The sequence below is a fragment of the Lampetra fluviatilis genome, chromosome 72, assembly GCF_964198595.1.
Source record: "Lampetra fluviatilis chromosome 72, kcLamFluv1.1, whole genome shotgun sequence".
In the NCBI taxonomy this organism is placed as follows: Eukaryota; Metazoa; Chordata; class Hyperoartia; order Petromyzontiformes; family Petromyzontidae; genus Lampetra; species Lampetra fluviatilis.
The window spans coordinates 847,472-860,180 of NC_136346.1; the positions used below are offsets into that span (position 1 = coordinate 847,472).

Here is a 12,709-nt window from a genome sequence, read left to right on the forward strand (position 1 = left end):
AACTGGGTGGCCGGGTTTAGCGAGTCGAGATGATTTAGAAACTCACAAAGTGCATCTTTACCGTGCGGCCAGACCACCAATGTGACATCATTTCAATTTGCACGATTGAAACACTGCACGTCAAATTTCCTAGTGATGGTAGTGTGCAAGGCTGGGAGTAAAAGAGATGCAAACACGTTCTTAATAATACATGGATTGTCCTTTAAACTTCTTGGCCTACACTGGAGATACAGTCCCTTTTATAGCCTCGTCTCACCACCAGTGTTTGACCAGAGAACATCAACAGTGCAAGGACAATGCAAGTAATGAAGCATTGATAGCCTGGGTTGAGCAGTTATATATTACTCTTTGGTTCTTTCGGTAAAGTCACGTATAAATAGAAAATAATAAATTAAATACTAGCATACGACGTTTCGATTGCAACACAAGCAATCATCATCAGGTATAAATGAAATAGAAACACAAATCTAGTATACTTAGAAATGTAACGTAATACAACAGAGAGTCGAATTAACGTTGTATGCTAGTATTTAATTTATTATTTTCTCTTTATACGTGACTTTATCGAAAGAACCAAAGAGTAATTCCTGCAGTCACGAAAGCTCCAAATTCAGTTATATATTCCATTTACCTCCCTTTATTACTGCTAATCCTACATAATACACGAGCATAATATGACTTTGAGACCCCCCCCCACCGCCTACACATTCCACAAGGAGTGACTAACCCAATATCTTCATTTGTCATCAATATGCTAAATTCCTCTGTTCATATGTAAACTCCTTTGTCAAGGCGCTCTCCTCCTCCCACCCAGCTTAAAATACGCTGCCAAGCTTAGCAGTGTTCATTAGGATGCTGTCTTTCCGACAGCTCTGTTCTTCACCTGAAGACGGCTGCTTGCGTTGTGGCCGAAACATCGTGAGAATTTTATTTTATTACGTTTTATTTGTATTCTTTTATTATTTCCCTTCTACGTGACTTTACCGAAAGAACCAAGAATATGAATCCCTGCAGTCACGAAAGCTTTTAATCGAAAAATATCGAGGTTTTTGTTTTTTTATCGAATTCGAAAACGATGGCACTTATTGTTATTTTGGTTGCCGAAGCCCGCCCACGACCGAAAGGTGTGAAATGGACAGACAACTCATCCGGTAGTAGACGCGTTTTTCTTTTTCCTTCTTAAAATTTGCACGGAGCTCAAAGATGACGTTTCGCCTTCCAGGTCAGGAGCCTCGTTTTCAAGAGGACCTCCGGTCTGAAGCTGATGAGCTCGGAGAAGCGGAGGACCTCGGTGAAGAAGAGGAGCTTCAGTCCGATGACGGGGAACTTCAGTCAGATGACGGGAAGCTACAGTCAGACGAAGAGGATATTCGTGTTAAAGAAGAACCTTTGGAGAATGAGAAAGAGGACCTTGAGTCCGACGACGGGAAGCTTCAGTCCGATGAAGAGGATATTCGGAGTGACGATGGGGACCTTGATTCTGATGAAGAGGGTCTTGACGTCAAAGAAGGGCCTTTGGAGAATGAAGACTCTCGGCCTGGCGCTTCAACGGAGAGACCCGGGAAGTCGCGGGGAGATCCGGGGATTCCCTCGGACGTGGCGGAGATCGAGGTGGTCCTGGAGAACAGCAGAGGTCGGAGGACTCGGACGAACGACCAGAAATCCGGCGACGACAAGAAGCCGCTCAGTTGCCCTCTGTGCGGCAGGGCGATGGCGTGCTTATCGGCCCTGAAGAGGCACACGATGACGCACACGGGCGAGAGGCCCTTCAAGTGCTCCGTGTGCGGGAACGGCTTCAGGCTCGCGTCGACCCTCAAGAGTCACATGATGATCCACACGGGGGAGAAGCCGTACAAGTGTTCCCTGTGCGCCAGGGACTTCATCCATTCATCGGCCCTCAAGAGGCACATGATGAACCACACCAACGAGAAGCCGCACAAGTGCCCGACGTGTGGCAAGGCCTTCACGGACTCGTCGACGCTCAAGAGCCACCTCAAGAGCCACACGGGCGAGAGGCCGCACGAGTGCCCGACGTGCGGCAAGACCTTCGCGCACCTCTCCAACTTCAGGATCCACGTGAAGATCCACACGGGCGAGCGGGCGCACCGCTGCCCCCTGTGCTCCAAGGGCTTCCTGGAGGCGAAGTCTCTCAAGAACCACCTGATGACCCACACGGGCGAGAAGCCGCACAAGTGCGGCGCGTGCGGCAAGGGCTTCACGAAGCCGTCCTTCCTCAGGAACCACGAGTTGACGCACGCGGACGAGAAGCCGCACAAGTGCGACGCGTGCGGGAAGGCCTTCACCCAGCTGGCGGCCCTCAGGGTCCACGCGATGGGCCACTCGGGAGAGAGGCCGCACAAGTGCGACGTCTGCGGGAAGGACTTCGCGTACCTGTCGGCCCTGAAGATCCACGCGATGATCCACACGGGCGAAAAGCCGCACCGGTGCCCGATATGCGACAAGGACTTCAGGAAGTCGTCGGCCTGCAGCCGGCACATGAAGTCGCACAGCGTGGAGAAGCCGTACAAGTGCTTCGTCTGCGGGAGGAACTTTGCGGATCTCTCAAATCTCAACTTCCACATGAAGTGTCTCAATCACTGAGCCCGTGTGAAGCCCTCAAGCACGGTCCATTCCGTTTGAACGTAGATATCGCTGCTTTCAACCCCCATCTTGACATCCACTGGGGTAAGATTACGACGATCATCGCCAGCAGTCTTCCCCCGGGCATCGGTTGCTGCATCGTTTCCAGTTATCATTCCCCGTTTCCGTTATGCTGTAATGCGCACTCATGCCTACTTTAAAGAGGGCGATATTGGCACGTAAAAATAAAAATTGATTGTGGCTAGGAGATGTTAACTACCTCGCCTGGTATGCGGGGGGGGTCGTAGGTTCAATCCTGACCCTGATTCTGGGCAATTTGTTTTCAGAGTTAATTTCCCCCCACATCCCCAACGTTTGGCATTGCTGCTGCATTGGCATTGTTGCTTCATTGGCAACCCCCCACCTCTCTCTCTCCCACTAGCTCTCCCGTCGCCTCCGCAGATCTAACTGCCCCCCCGCCATCTCTAGCCCCGCCCATGTACCCTACCTATATACAGTAGAACCTCTGGTCACGAACGTTTCTGACCACGACCAAATCGGGTTCCGACCAAAAAATTCACAACATTTTTTAATCTGGTCACGAACACAAACTCGGGTGGCGATCAAACATGGCCGCGGCCGATTTCCCCTTCCACGCCATTTTTTTTGTAAGCGCCAAAGTTATATGCATAACTGTTACACAAAGCGTAACAGTTATGTATATAACTTTTGTTATATAAAATTCCTAGAAAGATATTATTTTGTGAGTGTAGTCATACCCCTCCCCCCTCATTCAAGCCGTAATTTAGAGAGCGAAAGCGCTGAGTACGTAAATCGCTAACATAAGAATCCGTTAATCTCTTCTCGCATCATTCATACGATGATGCGGTGAAGTAAACGTTCATATGATATTACCCTGAATGCTTCCAAAAACAATACTGTACCCAAATATTACTGTTAACTTACTTTAAATAGAAACATGAATTGCTCGTATGAATATTCTCTCTCTCTCAGAATCGACCGACTGATGTAGCAGACGAAACAATCATCTTGTTGAACGATTCTAAACATTGACGTGGCAATGTTAGTTTTCTCTGTTCAGGTTTTCTCAGTGTTATTCAATGTTTTTACATTTAGCTTACTATTACACTGTGACTTCTATGGCATAATTAACTATTTTTGTGCTTAAAAATCTTTAAAAAAAACAATATTTATATACAGTTCATAGGAGTCTGGAACGGATTAATCGTATTTACATACAATCCAATGGGGAAATTAAGTTTGAGTCACGACCAAATCGGGTTGCGACCAAAGTTATGGAACGAATTATGGTCGTGACCAGAGGTTCTACTGTAGTCTATATAACCTCTTGACACGACAGCCCTCTCACCTTCTTCAGCAGTTGTTTCTTGCTGTAGTTGTCCCACCTGATGACGATTACTTGTGTTGCGATCACAACGTCGTGATTTATTTTATTTTATTTATACCTACGTGACTTTACCGAAAGAACCAAAGAGTATGGATTCCTGCAGTCACAAAAGCTTCAAATCAAGATGGTGTAACAATATGTTTTTGTTCCTGGGTAGTGTTATTTCCTAATTGCTTATGCCTCAAAAGTACAGAAAATGGCTATTATTCACCACAAACTTTGCTTTTGTGACCAGGACAGTGATATTTTTACATTTAGCTATTTCCCAGAACATTCCAGATAGATTCAGTGCTGAGTACACTTGGAGTAGCTTCTAGAACATTCTAGAACTTTCCAGTAATATAAATAGTAGTATAAATACAGGGGCCATTTTGAACAGAGGAAGTCCTCCCGGCCAAATAGGATGCGATCCATTTTAGGACTGAACCTCCGATTCCAAAGTCGGACTCGAGAAGACTGGCAAAGCCGAAGGTGACTGACAGTCTCAAAAAGGCAATGTGATGTCACAGGCCGACGAGAACCGTGATTGCTCCGGAGTCGACGATTGAAAGAACGTCGCCGAAGACTTCGGCGATCGCAGTCCCCGTGGAGTAAGTCTTGACGGTAGGGCAGATGAAAGGTTTTTTGGGTTAGATCGCGTAAATATAAATATACAAACCCACTGAGACCCACACTCATCGAGACCCATACTTACACATTCCTGCGGAGGAAGCTGGTAGGAACGTTGGGTTGCTCGGTCAATGGCCAGGGTCAACGGCGGCGTGGTGTATTCCGCAAATATGGCCGACTGTGAGGGCGGGCACAAGCCGGCGTTAGTAGGTTAAACGTTGAGTTTTATAAGGGCACGACGGGGTGGCCAGTCCCTCCCCACCCAGCCCCACCCCTCCCACCCCCCACCCAGCCCCACCCTCCCCACCCCTCCCCACCCAGCCTCTCCCCACCCTCCCCTCTCCACCCAGCCCCACCCCTCCCATTTTTGGATGCACGACGGACGGACACAATAATCCCCTGTGGGCTGGTGTAACCAGGAGTCTCCTACCAGTAAAACTAACCTCTGTTTATGTTACCAGGTGTGAGGTCCCACTGAGCTCTATCGTAGCTCTTTTTCAAATAAGCGACCCTTGGCCATCACAGACGATGGCAGCTCAACCAAGTGGCTTATCGTGGTGGAAATGTTTCGAGCAGCAAAATACAGTACTCTGAACGTGTGACATTGATGTCTAAATGTCGAGGGAGAAACCGGAAGACCCGGAGAAAATTTCACGAGGCCACGGGGAGAGACGCAGACTCCAAATATTCAGCAGCAGGCATCGCCTGATGAAGACCGCTTGTGTTGCGATCGAAACGTCGTGAATTTTAGGTTTTTATTAAAACATTTAAAAAGTGTATTTTTTTCTATCCACGTGACTTTCATCGAAACAACCAAAAGAATGTGATTTCCTGCAGTCACGAAAGTTTTAAATCACAACACTATACACTACTATACACTTTACACTACACTATACACTACTATTCACTTTACACTACACTATAAACTACTGGACACTTTACACGACACTATACACTGCTATACACTTTACACAACACTATACACTACTAGACACTTTACACGACACTATACACTGTTATATTCTACACGCTACACTATATACTACACTACACACTACTATACACTTTACACTACTATACACTTTACACGGCACTCTACACTGCTATACACTTTACACTACACTACACACTACTTTACACTACACTATAAACTACTAGACACTTTACACTACACTATACACTACTAGACACTTTACACGACACTCGACACTACTATACACTTTACACTACACTATATACTACTCTACACTGCTATACGTTACACTATATACTACACTACGCACGAGTGCTGTGCTAGTAACGAATTGGCACCGCGTTCTGTTTGCGTGACACTAAAACCCGTGTCGGTGCTGGCGGGTCGAACGACGCCGCGGCTACGCAGGGAGGAGAGTCGAGGACGCGGTGCGAGGAGAGAAACATTGAAAGGAAATGGGAGAGATAGAGAAGGAATGAGAGGCAGAGGATGGAAAGGGAACGGGGAAACGGGCGGGCAAGGGGTCATCACTCGGAATCCGGTCACACTACACTATATACTACACTACATTACTATATACTACACTACCATACACTACACTATTATACACTACACTATTATGCACTACACTACTATACACTACGCTATACACTACACTATACACGACACTACTATACACTACACTATTATACACTATTATACACTACTATACACTACACTACTATACCTACACTATACACTACGCTAAACACTACATTACTATACACTACACTATTATACAATACACTACTATACACTACGCTATACACTACTATATACTACACTACTATACACGATACATTAATAGTTTATTGATTGGCGAATGCGGTTGAGATTTGTAGCCGATGCCAAGGCTTGGCCCGCGTCTCGACGCCCCCCACCACCACCAATTACGATTCAGGTTTCCGGGCCCCCACCGTTATGCAGGTTCCGGGGCCACCACCACCAAAAGGCTATACAGGCTCCGCCCCCCCAATAAGCTTTGCAGGCTCCGCCCCCTCTAGGCTATGCAGGTTCCGGGCCCCCTTCACTATTCGAGCCCCCTCCCCCCGCGCTATTCATGTTCCGGGACCCCCATCGTCTCGCCCCGGGTTCGCCCTCCTCTAGGTGGACTCAGCCTCAAATGAGTACCTGGCGTAGCCGTGCGTGTGGTGTGGGGTGTTAACCGTCGGCGCTGGGGAGACAAAGGCGGCCGGGTGTGGGTGCTGGTCACCCACCCCTCTGTGAGTGCCACAGTGCCGGTATCCTTTCGTAGATGCTGCTAACAGCACTTGCCCCTACAGGCCTGCTGGAGGCTACCTGGGGGAGCTTTGTCTATGTGTGCATCATAGATGCTGCTACTCGCTACTAGCAGCACTTGCCCCAACAGCCCTGCTAGAGGCTACCTAGGGGAGCTTTGTCTGTGTGCACATCATAGGTGCTGCTACTCGCTACTATCAGCACTTGCCCCTACAGCCCTGCTAGAGGCTACCTGGGGGAGCTTTGTATGTGTGTACATCATAGGTGCTGCTACTCGCTACTAACAGCACTTGCCCCTACAACCCTGCTAGAGGCTACCTGGGGGAGCTTTGTCTGTGTGTGTGCATCATAGGTGGTGCTACTCGCTACTAACAGCACTTGCCCCTACAGCCCTGCTAGAGGCTACCTAGGGGAACTTTGTCTGTGTGTCAGGTGCTGTTGTAAATGTCCACGTGATGATGATGATGATGATATCAGCCATTGGGTTGAGCTGCTATCATCAGTGATAGCCAAAGGTCTCTGTGGGTCTCTATGAGTATGGGTCTCTGTGGGTCTCTATGACTATGGGTCTCTGTGGGTCTCTGTGAGTATGAGTCTCTGTGGGTCTGTGTGGGTCTGTGTGGGTATGGGTCTCTGTGGGTCTCTGTATGTGGGTCTGTGTGGGTCTCTATGAGTATGGATCTCTGTGGGTCTCTGTGGGTCTGTATGGGTCTCTGTGGGTCTGTGTGGGTATGGTTCTCTGTGGGTCTATATGGGTATGGGTCTCTGTGGATCTGTATGGGTCTGTATGGGTCTCTGTGGGTCTGTGTGGGTATGGTTCTCTGTGGGTCTATATGGGTATGGGTCTCTGTGGGTCTGTATGGGTCTCTGTGAGTATGGGTCTCTGTGGGTCTGCATGGGTCTCTATGAGTATGGGCATAGTGTAGTTTGTAGTGTAGCGTACAGTAGTGTATAGTGTAGTTTGCAGAGGTGGGACAAAGTCATTGTTATGCAAGTCCAAGTCGAGTCGCAAGTCATCAAATTCATGACTCGAGTCTGACTCGAGTCCAAGTCACATGACTCGAGTCCACATCTCATAGGTGGGACAAAGTCATTGTTATGCAAGTCCAAGTCGAGTCGCAAGTCATCAAATTCATGACTCGAGTCTGACTCGAGTCCAAGTCACATGACTCGAGTCCACACCTCTGGTAGTTTGTAGTGTAGTGTATAGTGTAGTGTATAGTAAATCTTGATTTTAAGCTTCTATACAATACACTATACACTACTATACACTACACTATACACTACTATACACTACTATACACTACACTATACACTACACTATACACTACTATCCACTACACTATACACTACACTACACTATATACTACACTATACACTACACTATACACTACACTATACACTACACAAACCTGACGTGCCGTGCCCACAGGTGAGGTGAGGCCGCTTCGAAGACTCCGCGGGAGGCGGCAGGAGGAGATCCTCCCGGCCGTGAGATGTCGCGGGGACACCCTGGCGCTGGTGCCGCTACCGGTGAGTAGTCTTCTGGGTGCACCTAGCCTGGCACTAGTGGCCGTGGTGGTGGTGGCGGCGGTGGTGAGTAGTCCTCTGGGTGCACCTAGCCTGGCACTAGCGGCCGTGGTGGTGGTGGCGGCAGTGAGGGTCCCTGGTTGCTGGAGAGCGGCGGCGCCGTCTTGAGATTCTCACTGTGCTGGGTTCCTCTTGGGACAGGAGACGTGGAGGAGGTGGAGGAGGAGGAGGTCCCTTCACTACCCGTGGAGCCGCTCGTGAAGCGAGAGGAGCCGGGCGGTGAGACGTGGCCGCCCGTGAAGGTGGAGAGAGATGACGCTGACGACGGTGAGTGGTGGTGAGGGGTACGGAGTGGTGGTGGTGAGTGGTGGTGAGTGGTGGTGAGTGGTGGTGGGTGGTGGTGGGTGGTGAGTGGTGGTGGTGAGTGGTGGTGAGTGGTGGTGGGTGGTGGTGAGTGGTGGTGAGTGGTGGTGGTGGTGGTGAGTGGTGGTGAGTGGTGGTGTGTGGTGGTGAGTGGTGGTGGTGGGTGGTGGTGAGTGGTGGTCGTTAACAGGGCTGCTCTACCATAACAGAGCCCGCCCAGGGGGCGGAGCTGGCGACGGCGTGACGCGTGACGTGACGCGTCATGACGCGGGCAACATCGATGGCGAGCGGCCAATCTGAACCCCGGTGTTGCACTGCACCCACCCCCCACCCCCCACCCTCTCGCCCCCCACTCCCCCTTCCTCCCCTCATCACTCAACCTGCACTGCTGCCCAGCATGGCGAAAATTGTAGTCACATGACCCCTCCCCCTCCACCCCCATAGCTGGATAAGTTTTCCTTTTCATGGAAATTCGCGCAGAGCTCAACGATGACCTTTCGCCTCCTAGGTCAGGAATCTGATTTTCGCGAAGTCCTCCGATCTGAAGCGGTGGGGGACCTCGGCGAAGAAGAGGACCTTGACTCCGACGACGGGAACCTTCGGTCCGACGAAGAGGATATTCGTGTGAAAGAGGAACCTTTGGAGGATGAGAAAGAGGGCCTTGAGTCCGACAATGGGAAGCTTCGCTCTGACCAAGAGGATGTTTATGGCAAAGAAGGGCCTCGGGAGGTTGAGGACCTTCCTGCTGGCGCTTCAACGGAAAGACCCGGGAAGTCGCGGGGAGATCCGGGGACTCCGTCGGACGTGGCGGAGATCGAGGTGGTCCTGGAGAACAGCAGGGGCCGGAGGAACCGGACGGACGGCCGGAAATCCGGCGACGACAAGAAGCCGCTCAGCTGCCCTCTGTGCGGCAGGGCGATGGCGTGCTTATCGGCCCTGAAGAGGCACACGATGACGCACACGGGGGAGAGGCCCTTCAAGTGCTCCGTGTGCGGGAACGGCTTCAGGCTCGCGTCAACCCTCAAGAGTCACATGATGATCCACACGGGGGAGAAGCCATACAAGTGTTCCCTGTGCGCCAGGGACTTCATCCACTCTTTGGCCCTCAAGAGGCACATGATGAACCACACCAACGAGAAGCCGCACAAGTGTCCGACGTGCGGCAAGGCCTTCACGGACTCGTCGACGCTCAAGAGCCACGCGAGGATCCACACGGGCGAGAGGCCGCACGAGTGCCCGACGTGCGGCAAGACCTTCGGGCACCTCTCCAACTTCAGGAGCCACGTGAAGATCCACACGGGCGAGCGGGCGCACCGCTGCCCCGTGTGCTCCAAGGGCTTCCTGGAGGCGAAGTCTCTCAAGAACCACCTGATGACCCACACGGGCGAGAAGCCGCACAAGTGCGAACTCTGCGAGAAGGAGTTTGTACAGCCGTCGGCCCTGAAGGTCCACGCGATGATCCACACGGGCGAGAAGCCGCACCGGTGCCCGATATGCGAGAAGGACTTCAGAAATTCGTCGGCCTGCAACAGGCACATCAAGTCGCACAGCGTCGAGAAGCCGTACAAGTGCTTTGTCTGCGGGAGGAACTTTGCGGATCTCTCAAATCTCAATTTCCACATGAAGTGTCTCAATCACTGAGTCCGTGTTAGCCAAGGTACCGGCACGTGTGCACGTACGTTGAACTTATTTCGCACCGTACGCAGCCGACCGCGGCTTATCGGAGGCGCTGGGGGAAAGACAACAAACTAAACACAACGACAACATTGACAAGCGGTTCTAAAGATGTTAGTTTTGTCAATGTGGATGATTTAAAAGTGCAGCGTAGCTCCCAGCGGCTCCCTGATATCGGTAAGGAAGAGCGTTCCAGACTGCCGCGGCGGCAGCAGTAGCAGCCGCATCTCAAAGCTCCGCGCGATGATGCGGTGGCCGCCATCTTTGTTCGATGGGCAACCAGAGCCTGCTGCCGCTGCGAGGATGACTGTTATGCAGCGCGTTGTACCCTCGCGCAAACAGATGCACCGGTCAACACACCCACAACATCGCTTGTAACGCGGCCCCCGTAGGTTCGTTGACCTTGTTAATGTTTGTCCTTCAAGCCACTACTTTTGCTCGTACCTCTGACCTATTCTGTTCTGCTGTTGCTGCTGTTGCTGCTGCCCGTTCGTGACGCGTTGTCAGCGACAGGACCCGCTTGCTGCCTCCAAACGCGCGACCTCTGTTGCGACAGCGTTCAGCATAAACCGCTCTTGCAGCCATCCCAGTAACCGGTGTCTCGAGTGACTTGTTTGATCCATGGATTACAGGGCGGTGGGGGGGGCGACCATGGGGATAGTGGCGGTGCCAATAATTTGTGCGTACGTATGTTGAACTTATGGAATGTTCGTTAGTGCGGAATGTTCGTAAGTAAGGAACGTTTTTGAGTGAGGAATGATCGTAAGTGTGGAACGTTCGTAAGTGAGGAACGTTCGTAAGTGTGGAATGATTGTAAGTAAGGAACGTCCAAGAAGAATCGGCCAAAACCCTCGGCAGTGGGACGCAGCTACACGTTGACACGGAGAGGTCGTTCAGATAATAATGCGTCGTCGGTTGTACGTTCGTGTGTGTGTGTTGAACTTGATCCCTCGATTTAAGAACGAAACAGGAGGAGGATTTCTACACAAATCTGGCTGTCGCCTGATGATGCCGGTTGTAATTACTGGCGAAACGTCACGGGACTCAGATTGTAAATGTTGTGGGTTTACTCTCCAACACACCGGTTTAGTGCTGTACTGGTACACTACACTATACACTACACTATACGATACACTACACACTACACTAGTTCTGTACTGGTATACTACACTATACACTATACGATACACTACACTATACACGACACTAGTGCTATACTAGTAACGAATTGGCACGCTCTGTTTACGTAAAACAACCCTCTTACTCGTTGGCTGTGTCAGACGGTGGCGGGTTTAACGACACGTTTGTATTTACGCGATGTAACCCAACGAAAACCTCTATTATGGATAATGTTGATCGCGAAAGCGTACGCGTTGAAGTGGTGTTGAACTTCTCATACCGTGTCAACCCATACGGACTTACCCCGTATTCTTGCACAGGAAAATTAGGTTCTCAGGCCCATTCGGCGTTCAGATAATCGTCATGCTGAGACACAAAGACCAAGATCCCCCATATAGCCTTAACACACTGTTGGGGCAAGTGTTGTTAGCGAGCAGCACCTATGAAGGCAGGAACGGTACACGAGGTGGTGGGTGGCCAGCACCACGCCCGGCCGCCTTTGTCTTCCCTAGTGGCAATATTTACGGACTGCACCGGGTACCAATTTGAGGCGGAGTCGACCTAGGGGAGGCCCAGGACCGGTTCAGATAATCGTCACGCGAAGACTGTTGCGGCAAGTGCTGTTAGCGAGCAGCACCTATGAAGGCTACCGGCATTGTGGCACACACAGAGGGGTCGATGGGTGGCCAGCACCACCACGCCCGGCCGCCTTTGTCTCCCTCAGTGATGATGCCTACTACACTACACCAGGTAACTCATTTGAGGCTGAGTCTACCTCGGGAGCCGCACGAGTTTGTAGGGCAGCGTAGCGGTCTAAGGGGCCGTCAATAAATGACGTCACGCGATTTTGGATGATTTTTGACCCCGCCCCCCCTCGTCACACGGCGTCACAAAACGTCAGACCCCCCCCCCTCAAATATGACGTCACAAAGCTCTGCCCCCCCCAAAAAAATAAAACATACTTCGCTTTAAACTATTGTCATTGTAGTGCGTATTTAATGTGGCGCCGCACTCTGATGTTGTAGGAGAAAACATTTATTAAAAAGTCTATTTAATTAAGTAGAACGTATTGTCTATATTTATTTAAAGTTGCGCATTTTGATGTGACGTCACATTTCTCAAACCCCACCCACCCTCGTCACACATCGTCACAA

General features: G+C 50.5%; 1 protein-coding gene across 1 annotated transcript; it reads left to right on the top strand.

The window, feature by feature from the left end:
- The first annotated feature begins 1,202 nt into the window (after window positions 1-1,202).
- Window positions 1,203-11,020, top strand: LOC144953167 (uncharacterized). Its single transcript, XM_078883726.1, has 4 exons — window positions 1,203-2,587; window positions 8,307-8,402; window positions 8,601-8,726; window positions 9,271-11,020. The coding sequence occupies exons 1-4, from the start codon at window positions 1,204-1,206 to the stop codon at window positions 10,401-10,403; spliced, it is 2,739 nt and encodes a 912-aa protein (XP_078739852.1). The 5' UTR covers window position 1,203; the 3' UTR covers window positions 10,404-11,020.
- Window positions 11,021-12,709: the final 1,689 nt, after the last annotated feature.